Source organism: Strix uralensis, chromosome 5 (genome assembly GCF_047716275.1).
Source record: "Strix uralensis isolate ZFMK-TIS-50842 chromosome 5, bStrUra1, whole genome shotgun sequence".
Classification (NCBI taxonomy): Eukaryota; Metazoa; Chordata; class Aves; order Strigiformes; family Strigidae; genus Strix; species Strix uralensis.
Genome location: NC_133976.1, coordinates 89,650,607 through 89,678,563, shown reverse-complemented (window position 1 = coordinate 89,678,563; position 27,957 = coordinate 89,650,607). Strand labels below are relative to the sequence as shown.

At 42.6% G+C, this 27,957-nt stretch overlaps 1 protein-coding gene and 1 long non-coding RNA gene across 8 annotated transcripts; one reads left to right on the top strand and one right to left on the bottom strand.

The window, feature by feature from the left end:
* Window positions 1-264: 264 nt before the first annotated feature.
* Window positions 265-22,109, top strand: LOC141944882 (uncharacterized). Its single transcript, XR_012629351.1, has 3 exons — window positions 265-560; window positions 4,499-4,621; window positions 21,419-22,109. It is a non-coding gene; the product is annotated as an uncharacterized LOC141944882 (long non-coding RNA).
* Window positions 8,039-27,943, bottom strand: TTLL1 (TTL family tubulin polyglutamylase complex subunit L1). Of its 7 annotated transcripts, none has more exons than XM_074872175.1 (11): window positions 27,864-27,943; window positions 27,216-27,303; window positions 23,165-23,281; window positions 21,091-21,299; window positions 19,064-19,244; window positions 17,865-17,999; window positions 17,588-17,696; window positions 14,151-14,294; window positions 12,660-12,746; window positions 11,346-11,509; window positions 8,039-9,836 (listed from the first exon to the last, which is right to left on the bottom strand). In XM_074872175.1, the coding sequence occupies exons 2-11, from the start codon at window positions 27,239-27,241 to the stop codon at window positions 9,707-9,709; spliced, it is 1,302 nt and encodes a 433-aa protein (XP_074728276.1). In that variant the 5' UTR covers window positions 27,242-27,303; window positions 27,864-27,943; the 3' UTR covers window positions 8,039-9,706. The 7 variants fall into 7 exon arrangements, with proteins under 7 accessions (XP_074728276.1, XP_074728281.1, XP_074728280.1 ...); XM_074872180.1 differs by having other exon boundaries at window positions 27,257-27,303; window positions 27,864-27,942; XM_074872179.1 differs by lacking the exon at window positions 27,216-27,303 and having other exon boundaries at window positions 23,165-23,297; window positions 27,864-27,942.
* Between the last annotated feature and the right edge of the window lie 14 nt (window positions 27,944-27,957).

The following is a 27,957-nucleotide window of genomic DNA, read 5'->3' as shown; positions in this document are numbered from 1 at the left end:
TCTCCGCGACTGCCAATTAACCTCCGCTTCCTCGGCGAGGGCTGGAAGGGGCGGCGGGGGCAAAGGTGGCGGGTAAGCGGCGGGGGCGCCTGAGGGGGGGTGTCACCTCCTGAGGGGGTTACCTCATGAGGGGGGTGTCATCTCCTGAGGGGTGTCACCTCCTGAGGGGTGAGGGGGGTTGTCACCTCCTGAGGGGTGCCACCTCCTGAGGGGGTTACCTCCTAGCGGGGGGCTACCTCCTGAGGGGGGCACTTCATGGCGGGGGTTACCTCCTGAGGGGGCTACCTCATGAAGGAGTTGCCTCATGGCGGGGCTACCTCCTGAGGGGGCTCGTGGCCTCTGCGGCGCGGCGGGGTCCGGACCCGGTGGTGCCGGCGGCTGCTGCCCCGCTCCCGCCCGCCCCGCCGAGCGGCGGCCGCCGGGTACGGCGAGGTGGGTGTTCGGGGACGCGGCGGGACGCGACGTGAATGAAAACACCGCGTCTGTGTCCCGATCCCGCTGCGGGGGACCGCGACCGAGCAGGAGATTTTGTTTCCCGAAGCTGGAATTTGTCGGAGGCGGTAGGTGCCGAAAAGCGGCAGCGGCTTTGTCCTGCCCGAAGGCGGTGAGGGCTTTCCTTCCCTGCCGGGGAGCGCGCAGCCCCCTGACACCGCGCTGCGCGGTGACGGCGCCGCCTTGGTTCCGCTCCCGCGGCCCCGCCGCTCGGCTGGAGCCGCCCCTTGCTGGGGGAGACAGCGCGGGCTTGTCCCAGCGGCACTTCAGACGGAGGTGGCTCAAGGACAGGGCCACCTCTGAAATGACACTGCTGGTGGGGCTCAGCCTCTGCCTCCGCCACACTTGAATAGTATCGCAGGCAGAACTGTTCCAGCCCTTGCCTATCTTTCAGGCTTATTTGTTTTAGACGGAGGACTGTTTCCAGCCCCAAGCAGCAGCCATCACGGTGACCTTATTTTGTCCCTTCAGCCTTTGCCCGCTCCTCCACCGATTTCAGCATTTCCCTCCCATCTGCCCTTCCCATCCCTGACCTGCCTCCAGCCCTGTCCCAGAGGACAGCCGGGTCTGAGGACAGCGAGAGCTCTGGATCATCGGGTAGGGCTGCAAAACAGTCCTCGGAGTACTTTCCTCTTGGCCATGTTTTCTTATGCAAGTCTGTGTATAATCAGCACGGACGCCAAGTCTTCCTGTACTCTTTCACTAAGTGCGTGACTCATTAACTTAAGGAGTTTTAGGTTCACTGGGAATTTGGATTGGCTCAGTAGGACTGTGAGACCATTGCACTGTTACCTTCTGAAGAAGCGTCCTTAAAAAAATATTTGAATTAATTGCAATTAACGTTACTGCGAAATGTGGTCAGGTTGGTAAGTGTTCTAAGATTTAACGTGATTTCTCCCTTCCCTAATCTACTTTTCTTCTCTCTCCTGTCTTGAAAGTTAAAAGTTCACATTTGAGAGGAGGAATCTTGAGAAGTATTGTTTCTTCTTTCACTTCTGACCACAGGAACGCTTTAGTTTTCCACACAATCTGTCTCGTTAAATAGCAAAGCTGTGCATAAACCAGCTCTCTTCGCAGGAGATTACAAGCGATACATATAATCGTAAATACAGCTCTTTCTGTATGGACACGAATCCAGCTTCCGTTTTGCCTTGAGCATTGTCAGAGCTGGAAATCCTCCCTGCCAGAACACTTAGACTTTCTTCAACCTCAACATCAAAACAGTCATTCTTCTCTTTGTATGGTCAAATAATGCTCAAACTTGTTCAAAGAGTGAAGAAACAGAACAGGAATTCAGTGTAAATCGTAGCGCTCCCTGGTAGAACGAAGTTCATACTGTGATGAAAGGGAACGCCATTTCAGCAGAGGACAGAAGTTCAGCCTGCAGCCGGCGGTGGACTGACACCAAACCCCCCCAACTATTCCACACAGAGTCGATTTAACACGGCCTTGTGCCCCCAAAATCACTTCACTGGGATCACATACATGCTACCGCCTGTGGAAACCAGGGCTCACGTGCTTAGGTTAAGCCGGGATGGGGCGGTGGCTGCACACGGAGCGAGAGGTATGTACTCAGGCCTGCGTCTGGTTCTAAAAACTGTAAGACAGCCTTTTAACAACGAGGAGAATGGTGTCTTATTCTTCAAATCAGCTGCTCCCGTGCATGGACATGGCCAGGCCTCTGTACTGCTTATACATTTCATATATATATTATTATATATGTATATATAATGTGTATATATACATTGTATATATTCTGTTACTATATTTACATAATAATTACTTTATTCACATATATACTACATATTTTAAAAAATATATATATACACATATAGGTACAGTAAATGTAACCCTCGTGCCATAGCGCAAAGGCAGTGGCATTGTTTTGGGACTCCTGCTCGTACGGAACTTGAACTGGTTCTGCATTCCAAGGGAACAGAGGGTGATCAGGAATGAGTAATTTACACACATGTTTGTACTAACAACTGGAGTCAGATTTTAATACAGCTTGAGAAATTACAATCATGTTTTCCAGTTTTTCACTTAAACTTTTTTATAAATATTTAGCATCTTTATAAATGCTATGAAATTATAATTCTAAAGATAAAAAGGTAAAAGCAGGCCTGTTAATTGGAAAAAAAGAAGGTTCACCAAAAGACAATTTATATGGACATGTTAATATTTGGAGGTTTCTCGAGGCACCACTTTAGGGAATAGTATTTTCAAGCTGCTGTATATTCTCTTCTGGTTGCAAATATTTCCCATGCTTCTTACATTTAGATGAAAAATGCTCAGACACCTTTGGAAACCAATGAGGCAACAACAGCCATCAGAATCTTAAAAATACATTTTTAATTATAAGGTTTTTGCCCCCTTTCCAACTGTACCATTTGAAACAAGTCGGAAGCAACATTATTAGAGTCCTCTTAGTCTACATTTTGGATCAACACTATTGATCTTACTGCAAGTTACCTCTACAGACGGAAGCAGAATTTGTCTGCACTGGGGTTAATACACGTTCTGGTGCAGTAATCTGACTTCATCACTTAGAGTAACAGTTTAATGTGTGTAAAAATATAGAGAGACTTGAGGCCACATGTGCTGAATAAACACATATATGCACTTGAAAAACTGCTTGGGGAAATACACCTCAGTGGTTAATAAAGTACTATTTTTTTCGATTTATAAAATGTAAATTACCTTTATCCATATTCAAACACTGAGTTTTTCATATAGTGAATTAAGAGATCAGTGGTCTAATTATATCTACCATCAGTCATGCAAACTCCCACTATTATGATGCCATAAATAAGCAACCAATATAGTGAAGCGTACTTTAACATATTCATCATTTTGATGTTAGTATTTGATTTTTTTTCCCTAAATATTAAAATTCAGTTGTTCTCTGAACATTTTCAGTTATATTCAGAATGTGACATCCTGGGAAAGATTATCTTAATCTTTTTTCTTAGAAGAAAGGCTAACAGTCTATGCAACCCTGCTGCTGGGCATTTGATTTAGACTGTTAGGAACAGAACAGGAAGTTTCTGAAAAAAAAAAAAAAATTCCTCTCTCATTTTAGATAAGTATCCCACGGTTATTTTTACTTTAATACAATCTATTTTTAAATATGCTTCTTGTGTCTTCTGCTGTCCTCAGAAGTTCCACGTGTCCTTTTAAGCACTGATACTTTCGCTGTAAAGAAATTGTCTTGGCTTCACTTGGGGCAAATTTTACTGGTGCTTCTTGACTTTTGCAACAACATTTCAGCATTCTTTGCAGAACATTTTTCTCTAGCTAAGAAAGCCCAGGTGTTATATGTATTTATTTATTTACACTTTAAATCTACATTTAAATCCTGAACCATATTTTCCTTGCAAATGTAATGCCATTAGTGATTATATATGCCAACCAATGACACAGAATTTCAGAATATTAAATTTAATTCCATTCAAATCAATCAATTTCACTGTTTCACTGCCCAACTTTCACTGGGAAAGAACTTTTCACATGTAAGACATGTTCTGGTATGAAATATCCTTTACTATCTCCTTGTTTTTCACATTAATGTTTTTACTTGGTGTTTCATACCATGTAAACTTTTATGTTTCACAATGGTCTATGATTATCTCAGATGTGAATGATATGCTTTTAGTAGATACAAAACTCGAGAATAATTAAGGCCTAGAAGACTCTCTATGTCATCATAACAATTGCGAAAGTTCTGCCTAGGCACTGCTTCAAGTGTGGAGAGTTTCTTTAAGCTTGCCTAAGCTTTGATGGCAACTTAAAAAAAGCGGAAAAAAAAATACAGTCTAGCACAAACAACTTCCTACTATTCAGTAAAAACAATCAGTTTTTCCAAGATACTCATTTATGTTCCTATTTCCTCTTAATAATCGAATTTTTAACAAAATTATGTCTGAAGTCAGCTTTTCCCAGCTATACACATTTATTTTCTGCAGAGAACACAGGAATAAAGTTTTTGGGGTTTTTTTGGTTACAGGACCCTCCAGGTTAGCACAACGAGCTCTGGACAGCAGTGTTGTATTTTGATACCTACGCACCGGAGTCCTTCCCCCTGACCTGAGGGTTCGAGCGAGCTATTTTCATCGAGCAGGCACTAAATGTAAGTTCTCTGCCATTTTTTCCACCAAAGTAAACCGAACAGTACCTGGTTCTGAAACAGCACTAGTTTATAAGGACAGAGCAAAGCCCTTCCTTCGCTACAGATAAATGAGCTCTGCCTGACATGTTCTGCTGCTGAAGCGCAGGACTGTGTGTCCTCTGTGAAATGTCTATTGTTTTGCCACGTTTATAGCAGGAAGTGAATCAGGAGACGGGGACATTTTAGGCAGAAGTTCTATTGTGAAGCCAACAGCAACAAAGTAGCTTTAGGGATAATACTGTTTCTTTTATTCTAATTAAGTTCCTAAAGCCATATAAAGAAGCTATTCTGTGGGAATCTTATTAATTCCTTCCCTGTCAAAGAATTAATAGGGAGAAAGGTTAGTGCCCAGGAAGCAAGCCCCACTATTCAACTCTAGCAATAAGCTCCTTCTACACTGATGTCATTATAACAATTCCCGTAGCTGTGCAGAGCTCATCTATTTAATTCTTCATACAATACTGTCGTTATGCCAGTGATCACTTGAGCATAGGAAGAACAGTATTTCGGACTGAGACCCACATTCATTTTAGCTCTGTCTGGCAAGTTACTGCACTAGCCAAAGTCAGAACTTTTGAGAACTGTTATTTCTGATTTATTTTTCTCCACTGGAAGCCAGAACAGTTTCTTCATCCTACAGTTAGATACACTTGGAGGAACCACTGGCCTCGGGCCGTGGTTAGTCACTCAGAACTAACAGCTTGCCTGCTTGCAGTCACTCAGATTTAAGCCCACTTAATCCCTTTCAGTCAGAGGTAAAACAGTCTTTAATTTTCTGGAGAATGAGGTTCTGGCAAAAAGATCTACCTTACCTTTGAAGGAGAGCATCCCCAGAGGTTGAACATCTTCTGCCGTAGGTGTTAGCATCCCACCTTTGGCCAGTCCCCGAACACCCACAGCTGAGGCAGCCCTGGGTGGCTGCCCCCCCCAGTCCCCAGTTCCAGCTGGTAGCAGAGCATGCCCCAGGCTGCTACTCGTGCCTACACCACCTTGCACCAGTACTCCTGTCCTCCCGCAGCAATGGATTTAGTTCAGGACACAGGAGTGAAAAGTTTAAGATTTTACCCCCTGAGTAGGCTATTAAAGTTTTCTTTTCCAATTTCTCTTCCTCCTTCCCAGATTCTCACCTTTACCTTTCCAGGCTGTGCACAAACAAGCACCTCGCAGGGCGATACCCACACACTACCCTCCTCCTCCTCCCCCAGAACTATCAGCTACAACTGCTTTTGTTTCCTTGTCATCCTCCTGTTTCTGAGCCTGCAGACAAGCTGCTTCATGCACAGAGCACACTGTCATTCCAGCTAACACAGAACATGACCCTTTCCTTGTTCAAATTCCTGCAGAGAACCATTGTATTTTTCAACAGATCTTATGCGGAAAAAAAAAAGATATTACGTAGCAGTGGAGGTTCCTAATTTTGAGTTTCTCAAGAACATTTCACTTATGTACATGAGGCCTCAAATTCTTCATAGGAAAGGAAAAATTCTTGCTTGCTTACAGGTTTTTTTGGGTTTGTTTGTTACTGATAATCAGAAAGCCCATCTTAGTCATCTAGAATTTCATGTTATTTCAGTTTTGTTCCCTAAAACTCCCTTTAGCTATGTAGGTTTTTCATGTATTAGAAGTGAAAATATAGTTATGCCTTCAAACTTCAACCTTTGCAAAAAGCCTGTTGGAAAAGGAAATGAGGGGAAAGCAGTCTGATGTATCTCATCACTAGTTATTGGTTTTAAAAAAGAAAGTGGAACGAACGCAGGAAGAGGGTTGCTGTACCTGCAGTCTCTTTGACTTGCTCTTTAAAGCAGCACACTGCATCCCTGAATTCAGGGCCAGGTCAGCAGGACAGCTGACAAGCAGTACAGTGGTTGGAGATGCAACTGTGTAAAATGTGACACCAGCATCTGAAATTGAATTCTACTTCTGAAATGAAGTACTATATAGTCAAAGATTCCTATCGGAGCTTTCTTTCCCCCCCCCCCCAAATTAGTAATACTGTAATGTTTTGATTTTGAGGTAGTAGTGATAATTTACTAGATATTTCACAGAGATACTTCATCCTCAAGTGTTTGAAGTATGCTTTCCCAATACTACAGTGGCCAGAGAGAAGGATTTGCTTGTTCCAAATTGACAGCTCTGCTACACGCTGGGACTGATATCCTTATTCTTTGAAAGCAATAGTAAGACTTCCACTGATTTAACACGATGACGATGTTTCGGAAGTCAGGACTGGAAGAGAGGCATTATTATACTGAGCAATAAGAGTACAAGCTCAAAGTTCCAAGCCACTAGAAAACCCCTCAACAATTAAATCAGGATATTCAGTATTAGTAATATCACAGGTAGTGCCATTGCTATTCTGTCTTGTTGCTGCCTGTTCTGGAGGCCCCGGTCCAACTCACTGTAAAGACACCATCACCCACACAGAGTGTCACCTACAAACGAGGTTGGAAGAACAAGTGTATTCACATGCTCCCATCAGGTTTGTTCATTGTGAACTTACAGCTAAGAAGTGTCCCCTGGACTAAGTCTCCAAAGCCACCCACAGCCATAACTCCTAATAACCCAGACCTGGTTTTGCTTTCACGTTAAGCCTTCCCAAAAGGCAGACTGACAGTCACTGCGGCTCAGTTAGTGTCTTATGACTTCTACATACTCAAAATGTAAAACAGTGTGAAGATGACTTTTTCACCAGAATCTGCATTTCTCAGTAATACCTCTTCCCTATTCAGTCCCACCAGTGTAGGCTGCACAGACAGGAAAGCAGATGAAAGGAAGGAGTAATCATTCTATTGCAGCCATCCTTGCAAGTGCTAGTTATGACAGAACAAGACTACGACAACATCCTTTGTCCAAGCTACTAAAGAAATTAATTACAAGCAGTTGAAATGAAAGTGGGAGAAAGCTTCATTTTCTTTCCATTGGAGTACCCTTGTTGTGTTGCCCGCCTGTAAGAAGCATAACCGTACTACAAAATACTATTTACTACAGTCTTGGGGCTGTCACTACTTCCTACTTTACCCCCAACAGGCAGTTGAGGGTAAGGCCGGAAACATCTGCCCACTAAATATCACATCATTAAAACAACACTTAATATCTAACCACACATCTACTTCAGAGTAGCTTACCTGTCAAGGCACAAAGATACAAGCAAGATTCACACTTAGGAACTAAAAAACAAAAGGAAACTTTCACACTGAGGAACTAAAAAACCCAACCCAAACCAAACACAAAACCCCAGCCCCAAAAACTAGGAGACCTGGAATTCAGATGAGCTTTACCACCCTGCAGTAACCGTATTTCTTAGCCTTATTTCAAGAGCCAGCTTGAATGTGCTTTTATAGAGGCCGCTGGGAAGATTCAAATCTGATGACCACAGAATCTGTTGGATTTTGGTCTTTATTTTAATGGAATATACAAGATTGATCAAGATGAGGATTACACGTGGAGTGACTCGTTCAGTCTACGTATTTCATTCCATGTTGCAAGGATGAGTCCCAGGTCCTGTGTAAGGATATTGGTCAGCCTGGCCCGCGTCTGCCCCCGCAGCCCAAGCTGCTCTGTGTTCCGGCTGAAAGTCATCGGCGCCAGCTGCCCCACGGCCTGCGAGCAGCTGCCCTCTTCTAGAAGGACCTTCAAAAGCAGGAAGAGGACTGACGTTTCCTGTGGTGCAGATGGTCTGTTCTACATGTTCAGGAAACTTGGCACTTTTGGGAGAGGTCAGGTTCACTCCGCACGCACTTTGGTGGCCGGCCACATAGGAGGGCGAGCAGGCAGCCTGTTGCGGGCAGAGCGAGGATCCAGGCTAGGGGGTAGTGGGGTTACCTGCGCATCTGCAACTCTCAGCCTCCTCTGTCTTTCTCTCCACAATACTCCACCATCCAAAAAAAATTAAGAAAGGGAGGAGGGGGAAGGAGAATAAAGACAACCAGAACTGCACATTGGCATTGATAAATAACTGCCCGAGAACTGGTGGAAATGCAGGTGGAAGCAACAGCCAATCACAGACCCAACTAGTTTGTTTATATGCTCTGCTGTTAGAGGACTGAAATTTTTTAACTTTTGCTCTATATGTTTCGGTAGCTAATCATCACAACCTTTGTTATCAAAGCCACCAGAAATAGCTTACCACGTGCGATAATATTTTTGTTATAGTCCACACAAAACATACAAAAATATACAGATACTGTACTTCTTCTATATGTGCATAAATCCATGAAGAGATTCTGGTGCAAATAAGGATTTATCATTGGCTTCAAGCAATGAGATTTATTACAGTACGTAGTTGTTCTGCCTGGTTTTCTACAGACATGCATTATCTTGAAATAAAAATTAATGGCTAGTGAAATAATGCATCGAGATACCATTTGAAACTCTCTCTCAGTCCGTGAAACCTTCTACCTTTAAAGTGCGAGCAGCTCAAAACACTGAAAGGAAATAAAAAACCCCAGTAACCTCAGCATATAAAGAGTTGCTTTTTAATTTCTTAATACTGGTTATAAATCATGAACTGTATTAACTGACAATAGCCTCAAGTCCATGTATTGCTATTTTTTCTAGTTGCTCTTCTTTTATGAGCAAGAATCTGAACCATCATTGTGACGATACTAACACTCACCAGGACCAGCCCTTTATAGGATCCACAGCTCACTTCTTACAGGGAGCTAGGGATAGGCTGCTGCAGGAAATAAATTATATCCAGAACAGCAAGGGGTTTCTTTCAGAATGCATAATTTGAGTTGTCATCTTTAGAAAGAAAGTTCTTAACCGTTACTGGGAGAATATTGGTTTATACAAAGTATATATATATATATAAAAATTATATATACATACATACTATATATATATTTTATTGTAATAATCATCAATTCAGTGTATGTCTAGTACAGCTCCTGGTTTTAGAGTGTTTGTTTCACTTCTTTTCAAAGGCTGCATTGTCCTCTTTTAATATTTCCTACATGCAGTGTAGCAAAATAGAGGAATCTGTTCAAAACCTGCATGTTTGTCCATGATGTCTTCCTACCAGGAGTGCAGCTGGTTTTTCTGCTGTCACTTCCAGGTGGTTAGCACAGGCTTTCCTGAATCTCTTGCACGATTTCCTTTTACTCCCGTGGATTGCCCGGGACGACTTCGCAAGTCACGATCAGGCCCGTCACTCTGTGCCATCTCTTCATCATACCTGAAAATAAGACAACCCCTTCGATGCCTTGTCCTGCTACTCACTACACAAACAAGAGTGGGTCCTCTGTGTTCTATTTTGCTTGACATTTGGCACTGAAATTTCACACAAGCTGTTTTGCAGACAGGTTTACACACGCATAGTTTGATATGCAGCTTTACTCAAGGAAATATACTACCACGTGATGTTACAGATCTACTGAAATACCTTCAGCTGCTTTTTGAAAGAAACAAATCATCTGGCAGCTTTTGTTAAACTCCTCAGTTTGTGAAAGTTTAGGCTTGTGAAATTTGCCGTGTACTTCTGTATTTCTCCGCACTACGCAGGCCTGTGGTTAACAGGAACATCAGGCTGCTGGCAGTTTAATAAAGTCTTCAGCTGTTGCTTCAAACAGGGGATGGTTAGCTGCAGTGTAAAAACCCCACTGTTGCATCAGCGAGCCAGCAGGGAAAGAACAAGGTGAACAAACAACAGTCTGCTTAAATTAAATGCATTTGATGACATGTATTTTGTAACACTTAACCACAGTGACAAGCAGTTCTTTAAATATCTAAGCCCATTGTGGCCTCAGATAACCTCAGTATATACTCACCGCTCGGCTGCTATGCAAATTCCAAGCAGAAATTAGCTATAGATGCATAATTATAATTATCAAAAGATAATACTACAATATTTTGTAGAACACTATTGTATAGGTATTCACAGCTACCAAGTATATATCATTCATTAAAACTTAAATCATAATTCAGCCAACACTGACATTTAAGTGTCTCTACCACTCTATAAAAGGAGTGTTTAAGGTCAGTGTGAGGTGGTGGATCAGCTCTGTACATCACCGCATTCCTGACGCACTGAACAGCTGCACCACTGCTGCTCCAGAACCCGTCTGAACAGCTCAAAAATGCCAGAAGCTGTACCGTCAGGATGGTATTTAAATCAGTGTTCCTCTGCGTTAGACCAATCGGTCCTGGATACATCCTTCAGATACTCCAGTATAAAGATCTCTTTAGATCTCCTTCATCTCTCTCTTTGTCATGCCAATGGGGGAATTTAAAAAATACTTGACAACTCATTATTATGACATCCATGAATTACAGGAGTCAAGAGGAATCATTTCCATAAATTGAGAGAAAATTTGTATCCATTAGCTATTATATCCCTTTAACTACCATCTATATATCACACTCAATACAATTAAAGTTCTACAGGTGTGAAGACACACAGTCTTTGCCTCTGTCCCTCAAAGCAAGCTGCTGGAAGCTCAGGAGGTGCAGGCAAGGGCTCGTCTGACAGGTAATGGACCCTTTGGAGACGAGTCGAAGCGACTCTGCTTGAAGCCCTCCCACCTCCAACGTTGCTATTGCGGCTCCAAAAAGGTGAAGCGGTTCTTTGTGCCCACTTTTCACAGCAGAACGAAGTTCGCCTTATCTCTGCGGTCTACATTACACATCAGAAAAGTGAGGTGGCTGACAAACATTTGCATTTAGATAGAACACTGATAAAACTTACAAGACTTCATAATTGCCAAGAACCTCTTTTGGTGGAGATTTATTCCATTTACAGTCTGGGATTTCCCCATTAGGCACAGCAATGTTAAGTGTGTCATTAATAAGATTGTACTTCAAGATGCGATCATTAGCAGTACTGGAGGTGAGAGAAGGGGAAGCATTAACCTACAAAAGAAAAGAAAAGTCAGCATCAATTTTTTGAGCAGTATACAGTTCTCCAAACAGCACGTGTGATGACTATAGGTACTGTTTGGGAAATTAAGACTCAGCGTCTCAAAGTGCATCTTTCAGTTCCTCAGACACTGGAAGGAAACCCCCACTGGGCATTTTTCTTTTTACTTTAAATAAAAAAAAAGCACCACACCACTAAGTGTCTGCAGCGTCAGCCTGAAGATTTTTGTTGAGACTAGATCCACCAGGGTGAAGCAGACAAGACACAGATTTTTGTTTAATTTTCTAAGCTTACACAGATACAAACCCCATAAATTTCAGTGCTTACAATGTGCCTGGTTCTGTTATATGCAGGAATCTGTGGGTTTCTTCTAGGTAAACAGTTTTTTATTTATGTTCTTAATCTGAGTTCTCCCCTGTTAAACTGTGAGCTGGAGAAACACATATGTGATCTCTATTCAAAGCACTACACTGCATCTAATTTTAATTAAAACTGGGGTTCATTTAACACATCTCTTGTGTTCCACATTTATTATGGAGAGGTGGTATCAGAACAATAAACAGACTTTTTTTTTTTTAATAAAGTCCATTTACCTTTGATCTCTCACTTTCAATTAAATTGAGAAAGAAGAGGGCTGGATAAAATGTATGTTGAACATACAATTAATACACTAAAGAGAAAATTTTGGGAAAAAAAAAGCACCTTCCAAATACCCCAATTATCCTTTGTGTGCCCCTTTTCTTTCCTCTCGACCTGCAACATTAAGGCCGTGGCAGCATTTAAAACTTAAATCTGATGTTACGCTCCATGGAGCCAATGCCAGTTTTCCAGCTACTGACACAGTGTCCAACAGGGCTGCTAATGCTCAGGCTGGCTCTGAAGCCCAACTGTGTGGACGCACTGGATTTAAAAGACAGAACAGAAAGCCACAAACAAATAGAAACACCAAACAAATAGGAAACAAAAGCACGTGGTAGCTTGGTCGCCACATGGCCTATTTTACTCTCCAACATTTTCCTTAATCCACTTACCTGAGGAACAAAAGATATTGTTTCAAAGGAGGAAAGACTACATTGAAATCTACTTAGTTTTATTCTGTGAAATGAGAAGGAAGTTTTTTTCCTGTATTTTATGTAACTTTACCTCAATTAGCCACGGTTTAAGCTTGTCATCAATGATAATGTCATATCCATAACACTCAAAGCAGTGTTTATCATTATTCATTACAGGCTAAAAAAAAAAAAAAAAAGTATTAAAATCAACAATTCAGTAAGTAACCTGATTACACACTTTGTTTGCTAGAAATCATGTGCATCTTCTACAACAGTTTTCAGTGTCGTAACTCCAATACAAGTTTGCTAACTAGTTAATTTCAGGATTGCCTCTTTTTTTCCAAGCTGTAATATTTCAATATTAATGATTGCTCAATGCCAAGTACTAAGTTACGTTAATTTTTCATTATGTTTCCAGCATGAAAATAAAAGCGTTTTCATATTTTGCAAAAGTAATAACAATATTTAAAGCCTGCGTGCGTCAGGAGAAACCAGGAAGTTTTAAAATTTGCATAACACAGCTTCAGATAATCGTGAATCCTTTAAACTTCTGAAGAAGGAGACTTATTCGAAGACATTTCTTTTATTATGCTGCTGTAACTATGCAGAAATTTGAGGTCGAACAATTACCAGATACAGTTTTAAATGATAATTGGCTCAAGTCAGCTATGGTCCCAAAAGCCAAGAGAGACCAAGGACCACGCTGTGCTTAGAGGCGCATCCTCTAGAGGATCAGTAGCTTTCCAGCATCTGCTCGACGTCTGCAGTATGCATGGAAAGACTTTTCTTCTGTGCAGATCTCATCAGATCTTTTACAGAAACCTTTGTAAGGTTAGTGGGATGTCCTCCCCTCGACTAATAATGAAGCTTTTCAGTTCTTTGGAGAGTGAAAGGGGAAGGAGGAACGGTCATCCTCAGCTGGGCAAGGGAGCGAGTCAGCTCACGGTGGTGCCAGGACCAGCCCACGAGGTGACAGGACCCTGCACCTGGGAATGGGGACGGGGTGGCCCGTAGCACCAGGAAGCCCTTCTGATACCCTGGCTGAGCCACAGAGTGGCACCGGGCTGTGACACAAACACCAGTCACTCACTCAAGCAGAGGACTGGTTGCTACCTTTTTTTTTTTAAATAAGAGCTCATGATAACTATGTGACTTGTGTCTAAAAGAGGTGAAAGTAAGTTATGTAACTCTGCTGAACTAACAGCCTTACGTTTTCTTTGATAAATCGTCCTCCAGAGCTATTTTTCCTTTGACACATTTGTTATTGCTGCAATGACATCACACACCTTGGCAGAGCTTAGCACTATTCACAAGGGCAGCATCGAGTCTTATTAAATGCTTGACAGAGCCCTCGAGGCAAGAGATTCATTCACTTCTCCACCATGCACCCATAGCTCACCCACCCACCCACCCAAGACTGAGAAATCACGAGATAGCAGAACTGGAGAAATCAGCATCAACATCATCCCTCAAATAGCACGAAATAGATTTTAGGGGTTTTGATGGCAAACTCACTTTCCTGGTTTTGAGGAGCCTGCAGCCGTAATGCTGTCGCTGGCAGCATGCCAGGAGCAGTACTCACCGCCACAGCCTTCAGGGACTGCACGATTATCCAGTGAATCTCATCAAATAATTTGCTCGTGACTTCCTTTCCACGGGTGCTCTCCAGATACAGGCGTAAGTTACTCACTGTCCACTTGCCTCCATGGATGTGATTGTAATCGTCCTGAAGAGTTAAGGAGTTCACTCAGCCCAAGATTTTGAAGGCGTTCAGCAGTTTCGATTCAATCACACAAAAAGCCCCCTTATACAAGTATTGCTCTAAAAACAAACTCAGCAAATTGTTTTTACTCTATTCTACAGTTTTATGAACACTTCAGCTTTACTTTGAACTGCCCTCTAGATAAACAACTGTTTTTATTATAGCTGTGTATGTTTATATCAGACATTGCAAATCAAGTAATAAATCTTTCTTGGAAGAAAAAAACAACTGGTAGTTTGACAGTTTTGTAGTAAAACATTATTTATGATTTGAAATATAAGTTTCAAAATGTGAAAGGAAAGAATTTAACTCTTTCCTCCTCTGGGAATAAGGGAGAAATAATTAAGTGAGCAATAGCTAAATTTCACTGAAGTTAGCTGTTTTAAAATGCAGCACTTGAAAGTGCTTGTCTGTGTTTTTTCATTTAAAACGCGGCTTGTCTGTTTCCCAAAAGGCAAACACAGCCGCTTCTTAATGGTGTTACTGGCAACAGTCACATTCGAGAAGACAGCGAAATGACACCCGGATTATTTTTAAAGTAATCCAGTATTTCAATATAGAAAAAACACTGAATGCTACTGAAACAGAGCAGGGCAAGAAAGGGGGTTACCTTCTATTGGTCTCTTCAGAGGCTATCAAGGCTCTGGTCTATGTTATCTTTAAAGGGAAAGACAAGAACAAACTGAGGGTGTTCTCACTGCTGGACAGACACACATTCAGCCCTCAAATAACTCTCCGGACAAATGCTTTGTCCCTTTATAAAGGTTCTCCTCAGAGCATTTCTAAGAATTACTGATTGTATGGCTGCTAAGTTATAAAACACAGAATGCACAGAGCAGAAAAAAGTTCTCAGAGGAATGAAATCTGTCATCCTCTAAAACAAGGTCAGAGGAGCCTCCATCTATTTTTAGGCTTTTTCTCCAGCTCCCCTCTTAGTAGATTTTGAAAACTGGACAAATAAAGATCTGGAACATGGTTCTCAGGACTGGCTGCATGGAAAAAAAAATGTCTTGAGACCAGATTCCAGCAAGGGAACAGAGATCAAAGTTTCAACCCTCTTTGCATTTCAGAACAAGTACTCAAATCAAAATAGATTGCAACTGGGTAGAGCTTTACGCAATCGCAGCTGTTTAATTAAAAATATTACAACAAAGTAGAATATTGCAGGCTACATAGAGGATCACTAACTGAAAACGAAGTACAAGAATTACTGTTGTTTCATTCGTATTGCACATGCAGGGAGCGATGAGTTAGCACTGTACTTTCCAGCACAAACATGATGTTGGGTGTCCTGACTCACCCTCCTCCCTTCATTTCACCCTTCCTCTCTCCCCGATGTTGACTCGTACATGTTTCCAGTGAGGGAGGTTCTCCCATGAGCTTGTAGGGTACAAACACACGGGAACTCTACAGTTCACGCAGGGCTTAGAGTAGAGATTAACAGCTAGAACTTAAAGAGTTTTTCCAGACCTAATCATGTTTTTGATAAATTACTTGACAGTTCAAATTAGGTTCTTCTAAAACTGTACAGCCTAAGTGCCTCCGAAGTTACAGACACGTTTAAAACGGGACAGATCGGATGGATAGAGCAGCATTGCATTAAACTTCTTTCACTTTTCTGCAAAACTCAACAGATATTAATCGCTCAGAATTTATAAAAAGCTTTTCAAATACTCTAGTAATGACTCCATGTTTGTAAGCTGCTACTTCTATATCCACTTCTGGTGCCCTTTCTTCTCCCAGTATGACCTCACCACTACTTTCACTTCTACTCTTACTTGGGAGAAATCTTGAAGGCCGTTCCTTAGCTGGTAGAGAGGATGAAAGGACGGGCAGTAACAGGAGAGGCACCACGTCACGTGCCTCACCCCCAACTGCTACTGGCGACAGCACTGTGATCTATGCTCCGAGTTGTATGGGGCCACCTTCCACCACAACTGATTCTCAGTGCGGCCTGTGAAACTCTACTGTGTTTGGAGCACTTCACAAATCAGCACCTGAGCAAGAAAACGCTTGTAGTACTGAAAAATGCCACATTTTGACCCTTACCCTGGTTTATAACTACCACTGTAAGTGGCATTTATAATTCACATTGTTGTTACAGCAACACCCAGATAAAACCAGTTCTGCTGTGCTGCACATCTTACAGAACAGTAAGAGACAAGGTGCGTTTAGCAAGGTCGCAGTTTAAGATACATTAGAGGAATCTTGTGTGTGAGTGGTTGGACTGGATGATCTTCAAGGTCTTTTCCAAACGAGATGATTCTGTGAGTGTACACGTATACACGAATACACATGCATGAGCGTATGCATGTGTGTATCTACATAAATTTATTTTCCATAGTCTTAAAATAAAACCTATGAAATGAGGAAGTGGGACAATAGAGTTTTAATTACTGTACCAGAGGCAGGGTTTATAAATCACAGACATCCGCTAAAAACGCAGAAGGGACAGTCATCATCATCAAGTGGATTTCCCGAAGAAACGAGGCTGGGGCAGTGACAGCATAAGCCCATCTGTCCATGGCACCCCTGACCCACTGCCCTTCCCTCCCACCGCGGAATTTCAGCCTGTTTTGACACAGGGAAGCGCTGTCAAAGCCATCAGGTTTCCACATGGTTTATGAATTCAGTGGCAGATGACAGGACAGAACTGCTCTGTGGGCAGAACTCCGTCTTTGTCCATCCAAGAGGAAGCCAGCAGCTGGTCAGACAGCAGACATTTATCTCCAAGCTCGCAACCGCACGTTCCCTTCCCTACCCAGAGAAGGAAGGGGGGGGCAGGAGGGGGGAACATAGGAAGAAGCTGGAAAATACTGTGCTGAGTAACTGCTGGGTATAGGAAAGCTGAATGGGAGAGAGCGAGGGGAGACCAGGAAGGCGATATTGCAGTGCCGTTACAACATACAAATCCCCAGGAAGCAGGCTTCATCAGCCCTACTGCTCACAGGATCAATCGCTAAGTGAGCAGATCAGCATTCAGATGACAGGAGGCTCGAGGAAACCCCCAGCTTTCACCTACTGCTGAAGATACCACAGTCTGTGACAGAGCTGCAACTCACTACCCTGCATACTTTTGATCTGCAGTCTCCTAAAATTTATTTACTTGTACATTCAAGTTGAAGTATTTTAACTGCAAGATGATGAAGGATAGGACAAATAAAACCTTTCTTTATTCCAAGTTTTTGGGAAAATTTAAGAAAATCAGTCTTTTCTTAAAAAAAGCAAAAGAGCACCTAAGAAGTCAGTACACTTACCCCATGTTTCTGAATGGCAACATTTGTAAGATGTACAAACATGTTATCCAGTTCACTGGTACTTGGTGTGTATTTTACTGTGCAAAACCGGCAAAATCCAAGTTTATACCTTAAATGCAAAAAGTCATTAAAATGTGTTAAACCCCAGTAAGAAATAAGGAAAAGAGCATCCTAGGATACCATCTACACGTTAAACTTCTTTGTGCAACAAGCGCAAGATTATTTTGACTACATTAAACATTCTCTCAAAACAAAATACAAAGACAGGCGATCTTACATGTAACATCTCAGTGGGCGATACGTAGATACTAAAACGTACAGACGAAGATCAAATTTCTTTCCACCAATAAGTAATGGATTGTTGATATAGAGAGAAATCACATAGGCTTCTTTGGAAGACTGAGCTATAAACCTGAAAAACACAAATCATGTTTCAGAGTGTGACAACTGCAACAATGTAATCTGATAAGCCTTTTTCTTCTTTAGAAGCAGTCTGTAAATTTTGGATTGACTGAAATCTTGCGTCTTTTGCCAAGACAATGTATAAAGTTGTAGTGGTTAATAACACACACTTGGCATCAGGCATTATATACCAAAAAAAAGGGAAAAATACTAAACAGATGATCAAGACCAATTAAGCACTGCAGCTCAGCTTTGAAGCTAACAGGGTAGCTGAGCGAGCCATCCCGAACACAGCTCTAGAGCCCGGCCTTTCCTTGAGAGCACCAAGAGCTCGCACGGGTTAGACAAGCCAAGAGTATGTGTGCATTACCTTCGTTAGTCAAGGTCTTACACTCTAGAATCTTGGTATTTATGCTCGGTGTGCAACTGCAAACCACTGTGAAAAGCTAACTTTCAGACCGAGACATTCTTCAGATTCCAAGTCAAACAGGGAAAAAAAAAAAAAAAAAAGACTCAAGTGATATTCAGCCAGTCCAGCCAGTCAGTTTATAACAGGGAAAAATTAACATTAGTTGTGTGATCAAAACTTTTACTAGTCAGAGAAAAACCTAGACAGCTAACCTGTTTCATCCATCGGGAAGCTGATCACCAACATGAGGTGTATTATTTTGTGCTCCAAAAAGATAATGTATTTATTTCAATAAATTATTCCTTTGTACTAATTTAAAAAGTGATTTAATATATATTAAATAATTATTGAAATTGCTTCCTGTTAATACTATGAAGCAGAACAATTTATTTTTGAGCATTTTTTCCCCAGCAACACCAAAAGCATTCTTATAAAGAATAGTTAATTGAACAGTTCTTTGTACCTCCTCATACCAAACCAAATCGTATTCAAACCAGCTTGAAGGAGGAAGTCAGATAACAGCTGAGATTAAATGCAAAACTAACTATATAATGACAAAGCAATAATAATGGAATACTTTTCCCATGCATCAGACAATTAGCACATTGATGTGGTTCACCTCATTACAGAAAGTACAATAAAGGGTTTGGGTTTTAAGGACTTACGAAGATGTTTTGCTATCTCGAGACCATTTTTTAATTTGGGAGAGTTTATTGATTAGAAATATTCCTTTTCCTTGAGCCTTGCCACAAGGTTTCATAATCCAAGTGCTAGAGGGATTTTTTCTGAATTCTTCAACAAAGAGATTATAATCGGCAGGAAGCATAAAAGTAACAGGAACAAAATCTGAGTTAAGGGGAAAAAAAAGTGCACAATTAAGGACACTATATCTGATAAGGCTATTGACACATAAAGACTAAAAAAAAATTCAGTCTTTTCAGTTTTCCAGCCTGGCATGACCCACCTTCATTAAGACTTGCGTGGGTTTTTATCTCATTTAAATTCTAGTTTTTACTTTTTACTTAAAGAAACAATTGCAAAATATTGCATGCTGCTAACTTCAGATTAATAGATTTTAATTCACACGAATCAATTTTCTTCTTCTGTTTATATGCTGTGAAATTAGAGTTTTCTATACCATCCCAACTTAATCAAACGTTCTCAACTTCCTATGTCAGCTCTTACCATTCCGCTAACCACCTTATCCTCTGTGCATGCAAACATGTCAATCTTGCTGTTGCTTCCTCTTTGGATGTGATAATTTTTATTTCCACATAACCCCCATGAGCCATTCTTACTTGCTCCCACAATCAGTATTAGCATGCCTACATAAACCTGAAGAAAAGCATTTCTGACTTTTTGCTATCAGATTATCTTCACTTCCCTCCACACAGAACTGCTCCCTTCTCACAGGGATGAACAGTGCTTTCAATTCACTTTCCCAAGGTGTACACCAGCTCAAGACATCCCCATCTCTGTTTCACTCCAATGCTTTCTGACCTCCAAAACAACTTTACTCTCCTCATTCCTGATCTATCGCTGGTTTGGTTTTGGTTTTTTGGGTTTTATTTGTTTGGTTGGTTTTGGCTTTGGGTTTTTTTAGTTTTATTTTCTAGCAGTTTTTACTTGTTCTCCAACTTCCCCCAAATTTCTCCTCTGAAGAGTTTGTTCATTCAGTTCTGCCCAGAGCATTTCTGCAAAAGCTGATTTTAGTTTTTGCTCCAGTATAAGATGTTCAGATAATGCTTTTCATTTTGAATTAAAGAAACTCCAACCCTGTCTCTTATGAAGTTCCAGAGCCCTTTGGTTCCACCACTAATCTTATTGCAAAGCACCTTAATCCCACAGTTTTCCCTCTTCAAAATAATTTAAAAAAACCCAAACCAAAACAAAACAAAATGAAACAAAACAAAACCAAAAAAAACCCAACCAACCCACCCCTTCCCCGGACTCCCCCCCAACCACAAAAAGCCTGGTTACAAATCTATTTCTGCACCCTTACATTTAAAAATTATAATTGCATTATCACTTCATCCAGTGTTGCTCCAGCAAATGCTGCACTGTTAAATTCAGTCTTCTTTAAGGACCCTTCTACTTACAAAATAAGTCTAAATACAACTCCTGTACACACAAACTGGATTTGTTCTCCTCCTTGAATACTGCTGAATACTAGCAAGTACACGTGGAGGATTCGGGCCTTAGTCTGTGGTAATACGACAGGGAAACAGAAATGTTGAGTCTTTTATTCCCGCTTTGTCTCCAATTTTAACAAAGATCCTGAACGAGTGGCATGCCCTCTATTCCTCTCCATTTGTAAATATTAGACATTATCCTTCAAAGCAAGATTTGTGAAAAGCTTTGAAAATATAGTACTGCATATGAAATATTCACTGCGACTGTTTTTATCACTTTCCCTATTCTTATGTTTCCTTGTGCTCTAATGGCACATTTGAGAAGAGGGAAAAGGAGAAGACAGAGAGAGAAAGCTGGTAGGTTTGCAGAATGCAGCAAACAATTTTAGGATAAAGTGCACTTTCTTTAATTGATGAGGACAGAGCACTTTGATGGGGACAGTCACTTTGATGTTCTAACACTTAGAGGTTCAGTGCTTTAGGCACAGAAAAGCTAGCTCCGTGCCAGGTTATGGACTACACAGGAAAACAGATTAACGCTGATAATGAGAACCACATACCCAAATAAATGTACTTCCCATTTTCATCCTTTTCTGCAAGAGGACTTCCTTCTTTCTCAAGTTCTTTCCTATATCGCTTGATATTCTTTACCATCAAATCTTTTCTGGTCAGTTCATAGTGGTTTGGGAAATGATTGACAATTTGGTCATCTGAGAGGCGGTAACCAGTTTCCACACTGAAAACGTTTCTGATTGTTTGTACACTCATCCTGAAAGCAAAGACAGATACCAAATGATTTCTCCCAAGAAACACAATTCAGGAGGACAAAGTCGAAATTTTTTTTTCTCCATTCACTTCATCTTTTCTCTTTCTCATTTCTCTTTATAGTATAATATTTTGCTGTAGTGACAATTCAACATATCCTGAACTTCTATTAGCAAAACCCATTAAATGCTGCCAGAGGTTTAACCGTTCCCTCTACTACTACCAAAACTGGAGCAGAAAGTGAAGAGAGGAAGATGACAACTTGGCCCTACTGGACTCTGGCTTGTTGACTGTCAGGTCAACCCCCAGCGGGGCCTAAAAATGACTGATGCGCACCCAAATGCTACAGAAGCATCTTTCTAAATCTGTTCCTTCACCCTCTGAGGAAACTCAGCTTTCCTCTTAAAAAAAGCCACAAAACCGACCTCCTACTGACTACCTTGCTATTCAGATTGTAAAGGACTTCAAGCACATGAATTGGAAACAGTGATTCAGAGATCTTGCTAAAAACACCCGTAAACGCCGAATCAGAGGGCTGCAGTAACAAAGTCATCAAATCAGTTATCTACTTCATCCTTCACAGAAGAGCAGGGCCATAGATACGAAGAATTTTCTGTATTAGATGTCTCACATTGGAAATTTAAGAATACTCCCTGAATGCCATCAATCTGCTACGTTATCGTTTCAGGAAGAAAAAAAACCCCAATCCAAAACAAAACAACCAGTCACACAACAGGTTCCCCGAGTGCCCTGTTCCCCCACTCCCCCCAACCGCATTCCAAAAGCATGAGCAGATTACTGGATTCCTACCCATTTCAGTAAGTGGTTCACAAAGTGGTACATTTGGCAGCACAAACTGCCATTCTGTCCTATTTGAAATGGACAATATAAATTGTTTGGTTTACTTAAAGAGTATTGTTTCTGCCAATTAATAGAGGGCTGCATTCTAGGACAGCATTTCACAGTCTTACATTAGACAAATGCCAAATGAGAAGCCAGGTTATTTACTCTCCTCCTTTCACCATTATCTTGATTCAATTTCACATTCACTCTCAGTATTGGAATGTTGAATAATTAGTCTGCATATAAATCATTATCATGAAGGAGATGGGAAGTGCAGTTCTCAAGGTCTTTATTACAGGAGCCTGGGCTCTGGTAACAGGGCAAGCCTCCCTTACACTGAAAAAGTAATATTTTATCATATACTGGAACTGTGTACTCTTGGATTATTTTGCTTGCATTGTGTTAGAAAATTTTGGGAGAAGATACACTCAAAGATTCCCCTCAGGCCACAGATCCCCTCCAACAGTAAAGGAAAAACTCTGCTTACTGTATACAAAAAAATCAAATAAAATCAGGTATCACATTTCAAAACAAAACCCACTGAGCACAGCCTTTCCCCGGGCTTTTGACAATTGCTCTTCCCAGAAGTGATCGATAACTTGCTAGGTCACTGACTTTCCACTCCCTGACAAAACCTCTGGCAAACTGCAACGACACGTGAGATCGGCAGCAGGGGAAGGGATGCAGGCAGGTGGGACCTTGCACCCTGAGGAACCCTGAGGACTTTGGCAGGCCTGCACAGACACGGGAACCTACCAGTGCAAATCTGAACAGGAGACCAGCAGTAGCCTAAGAAATTACAGAAGCAACGAAACACTGGAGGAGCACTGTAGTAAATCAATTACAATGTCGGCATCTTTAATTTTTCAATATGCATTTTGTTATATTATTATAGGAGCATCGCAGTAAATTAATTATAATTTCTGCATCTTTCATTTTTCAATATGCAATCTGTTGAATTATTAATGGTTTTAACATATTAAAATGCATCACAAATTCAGAAAATGGTATTTTTAACGTACTTACCAATAAAAATTCCAGTCTTCATTTTCTGCCACCTGAATCCAGCCTCTTTTTTCAAAGTTGTTTATTAGAACAGATTTTTCTATGTCAGTTACCCACTTTACTTTTCCTGCCATTATCCTAAAGCAGAATCAACCTGTTAGTAAAGATGTGAAGTTGAAAAAAGAAGAGAATACAAACCAGGAAAGTCAAAGTGGAAGAAAGGCGGCGTCTAGAAAGCACTTTAACATAAGTAAGATAGAAGAAGTAAATTAATTTTAAAAATCAAGGAAAATAACACCTTAGGTTCAGACTGAAACCCTGCGTTTGTCACCTGGAGAACTGCAAACAAGGACACCAGTGACAAGGGCCTTTCACACCCCCCAGCCAACCCCCCTTTATGAACGGGCACACAACTCATATCTCCCCCTAAACACACCAGTGACAGAAATCACCATCGCACACGTACCGGGGAACGTTTACACAACCAAGCGTAGAGCACAGATGCCTCATTATCTCTAACCAAGACTTACATGCACACACTTTTGTGCTTTGTTTTGAAGTAGGAGGGTTCCTATGGATCACTTAGTGACTGCTGAAGGGAACGATTCCGAGAGAAATCCCTTACGTGCTCTGTCAAGAATCACGATTTGCAGTACCCCAAGGAAGGGAACCAACGTGACGTTACCAGCTTTGAGTTGTCCTCTCTGTATTTCACGCAGCCACGACTTTGCCTTCTGCTCTAGCTCGGGGGGATATGGACAAGGTGCTTCCATTAAACCCTTGACAGCAGGCCTTCCCCAAAGCTCAGGCTCTTAGAACAGCGCTGATAAGCTGCACTGCAGTTCATGACACCTAGGGGTCACCTTCTGCATTAGATCTCACTGGTCCAGATGAGCCCTTTCTGTCAGATCAGGCCACCACTGCGGCTGGAAGGGGCCTCGGGAGGCTGCCCAGCACTCAGCTCCGTGCAGGGTCAGCTGTGAGGCCAGAGCAGGCTGTGCAGAGCTTTATCCGACCACCTTCTGAAAACCTCCAAAGACGGAGACACACAGCTCTCTGCACACCCTGTCTCACTGCTTGACTGCCCTCATGGGGAAAAGATTTTTTTCCCGTATATTTTTCCATATATTCTGAACCTCTCTTCTTTCAGCCTATGCCTGTTGTCTCTTATCTTCCCTCACCATGCTAAAGAGCCTGGGTCTGTCTTTTTGATAACCTCCTCGTAGGTACAGGCAGGCTGCTACTAGGTGACCCCAGAGCCACCTCTTCTGAAACGCAGTCGTCCCAGCTTCTCACCAGCCCCCTGACCATCCTGGTAACTCCCGGTAACTCCCTCCACTTTACTGATGTCTGTCTTGTTCTGGGGGGCTCAAGTTGCTTTGGTCAATCCTCTGACACGCTGCGTTACATCCTTACCCGTTTTGTTTGAGAAAGACAGCCAAGTCTAGCAAGGTGGGAATGCACAACAAAGGCACCGAGGGAGGATAAGCCAGCGCCTACCATTGCCCCTCTCCGAAGCACAGGCTGAGGCTCTCTGGGGGCAGCAGGCCCTCTCACCCGCGGGCACGCCCCGTTACAAGGGCTGTTTGGAGACATCCCCTTCACACGGCGGCTCGTATCCCGCGTTCATGTCACACCAATGAAGGTGGGGGCAAAGGGACGTGAATTGGAGCACACTGGCCTTTGTGCATACGTAGTCTAGAGCCAAAAGCCTACAACTCGGTGCAGACAGAACGCTACACTACATACAACTAACAACATATGATGAAGCTCAGCCTCCCAGGATCTAGGCCTGATCAATATACAACTATTAAGCAAGCTAACATATATTCATGAGCAAATAATAATGGATAAAGTCAAGGGTAGACAGCTCTCATAAGCAGTTCCAATGTTGCTGTTTAGTCTTTCTGCTATTCAATCCACAAATCAGTTCTTCATAGTCAGGTTTCACAGAAATCAACTGCAGAGAAGTGCTAATTCAGAAGAAAATCTCTTTGAGCCAAAAGCGGATTCTTTGGCACACGCCTCCCCCAGGAACAAAAACCACCATGCAAGGGAGTGGGAGAGAGCAGAGTTACACACACACGTAACACCATCTACTGCTCCCTCTACGTGCAGTTTTCCATTGAAAAGTCAATTAAAACTTCACCTTTACTAATGCAGTACTGTAATCAATGCAAGTACATAATGAATGCAGTTAATACAATTTCTGCAACTAAGATATTGGACTGGAATTCAAGGGGCCTTCAATTTCCAGGACTAGACACGGAGATGTACATCTGCCAGCAAGCCAACACCCCTACAGTTTCTCTCTTTCTGGGAGGCACAGCCCATCACCTAGTGCCCCCACCTCTTCCTTCCTAGACTATTTACACTGCCAAATTCCACAAGGCAGAAATGTTTACTATTAGACTTTGATTTTAAAGAGTTAGACACATTTATATTCACGTTGGTAAAACAAGTTGAAATCAAGCTTAGCTAGACAAATAGAAAAGAGTATATGAAGGCTCAGGGTCTGTCTTTTAGCGTGTGCTTATACCACACCTAGTTCTACAAGGTCATGATCTTTCTCTGGGCCTTATAGACACTACCAAACCAAAAATAAACGAAACAAAGGGATTCATTTATTTGTACTGAAGTACGTATGATTCACAATCAGTGACTCACTAGTACGACACACCATCTTGTTGTGGTTTTAAAAGTTCAGGGATTAGTCAACTTGGAACCGAATCGTCCCCTCAAAAGGAAATGCGTTAAATGCTACAACAACTCTCACCAAACACAACATAAAATTTTCAAAAGGCATTAAAACATGTCCTCCACATCTCCAAGCTACCCCATGAGGTCTACCAACACCCAAACCCAAGGCTACACCCGTTGCTCTGTTAGCTGACTCCTCGGTCTGCCTTCCTACTTCCCAAGTGTGTCCCACTCCAGCACCCCTCATACATAAACTGCAACCCCCCTCAGGGCTTCTTCCTCCAGAAACGCTGCTGCATCAGACAAATGTAGCTGCCTGCACCCCGTCCTTATAGAAGCACGTAGCTGGTGCCCGGCAAAGATTAAGAGACCAGAAGCAGGGCTGCTTTGCCAACACTTCCAATGCTGCAACCTCATTTCTACCCTGGGATGCAACAGCTGCCACAGCATCCTTTCTACAAGATTCTTTATGAAGAGATTTTGACACATGCTACACATCCTATGGCAAGGAACCCCGAAGGATTGCATGTACTGATTCAGCAAGTGGATTTTGTGGTGGCGAGTGGGACTGCTCCGTGACTCGTGCTGCCTTATTCCCAGAGACCGCGCTGTTCGGCTGCAGGAGCCAGAGACAACTCAGCAGAAGACTCACCCACAGGAATGAGCTAAAACTAAGCCAAAGCTAAAAATTGAAGATAACTTCTACCACAAATAAAAAGACAAATTACAAGTGTCATTCTTTTCCTGTTTTGGGAACTTTATGCCTTATAGATCCATCCTGTTACACGAGGATTGAAAGGACAGCAATGCAACAGCAGACTGAAAATTAGTGCTTGGTTTATCCAGTTTGATCATCTCAGACGATGCTTAACTGGCCTGCAAATAACATCTTCTGATTTGGGGTAATTAGATTACCAAAACCCACAAACAAGGAGTCATAAATAATAATTTATGTTAAGTTGTACCAAAATGTTTCTTATTTTCAATAATACAATTTTAATAGAATATACTTTTCTACAGGAATTCTCTAATCTGCAATTAGGTATTGTAGATAACCTGATCAGATTGCATGAGATAACCACGCATTCAAACTTCTGGTCAGCTGGGATCCTTCACTTCAGTAAACATCAAAGAGCCGTAGAATGCAGCCCTAGCCTGCGTATAGCAGGGTAATGGCACAGTAAATCAAATCCTTCTCAGAGCACCAGACTCAGGAGACAAGAATTACATACTATAGGCACAGCAGGCCTGACACTTCCCCAAAACACCGTCTTTACTGCCCAGACTGGTCCCAGGGGCTACACATAAACGTGAGGGAGCCCGGCAGCAGCCTAATCCAAGGCGAGAGCCTCTTGTGCTGGCACAAACTCACGAGGCGATGGTGAGATCCCAAAGCATCCCGGTTGTCGTTACCGCCAGGACGGAAGCTACTCACGCTGACCGCAGGCCATCTCTTCACACTGCAAAATACACCCAAGTGGTGCTGGTGTCTGCGGCACCTGACCTAGCACGCTCTATTTGCTGCTAACAGTTGAAGATGTAGTTATGGTTCATTATTAGGTTTATTACTGGAAAATCCAGTTTGGCTGATGCGGTTGTGCCATCAGAGGAGACGGGGAGGGCCGGTCACAGCAAACCCCAAAATGCTCGGGAGAAAAAGGAGACGAAGCCCGGAAGAGCTGCCCGGGGAGCAGCAAATCCCCAAACGCCGCAGAAGCGGCCGGCTCCGGCCTCCACCAACGCCTCAGCCCGCGCCATGTCGCGACACGAAGAGGCTGACCCCGGCTGGCTTTGTCCCCGGCCCTCCCGGGCACCCTCCGAGAGCGGCCCCGCAAGCGGAACCTGGGCGAGACGATCGCCTCCCCCCTCCGCCTCCCAGAAGGGTCGCGATCCCACAGGCATCGCCAGCTGTCGCGACAGCCGCGGGGGGAGGGAGGCCGAGCACCTCCCCCGGCGGCGGGCGGTTGCAGGTGGGGGCTGTGTGCGCGTGTCACGACACAACCGGCGCCCCCACGCTCACCTGCTGGCGGGAGGGAGGGAGGGAGGGAGGGCCGGTCGCCGCCGCCGCTGCCGCTCCCCCTCAGGCCCAGCCGTCCCCGCCGGCCGCGCCGCCG

Bases quoted from the DNA above. Each gene is read 5' to 3' on its own strand.
- TTLL1 (XM_074872175.1), bottom strand. From the start codon at position 27,241: ATGCTTTGGGATCTCACCATCGCCTC. The intron at 21,300-23,164 runs GTAAGTACGTTA...CTTTGCTTTCAG, and splicing joins GAAGACTGGAATTTTTATTG to GATGAGTGTACAAACAATCA. The intron at 11,510-12,659 runs GTAAAGTTACAT...TTTCTTTTGTAG, and splicing joins TTAAACCGTGGCTAATTGAG to GTTAATGCTTCCCCTTCTCT.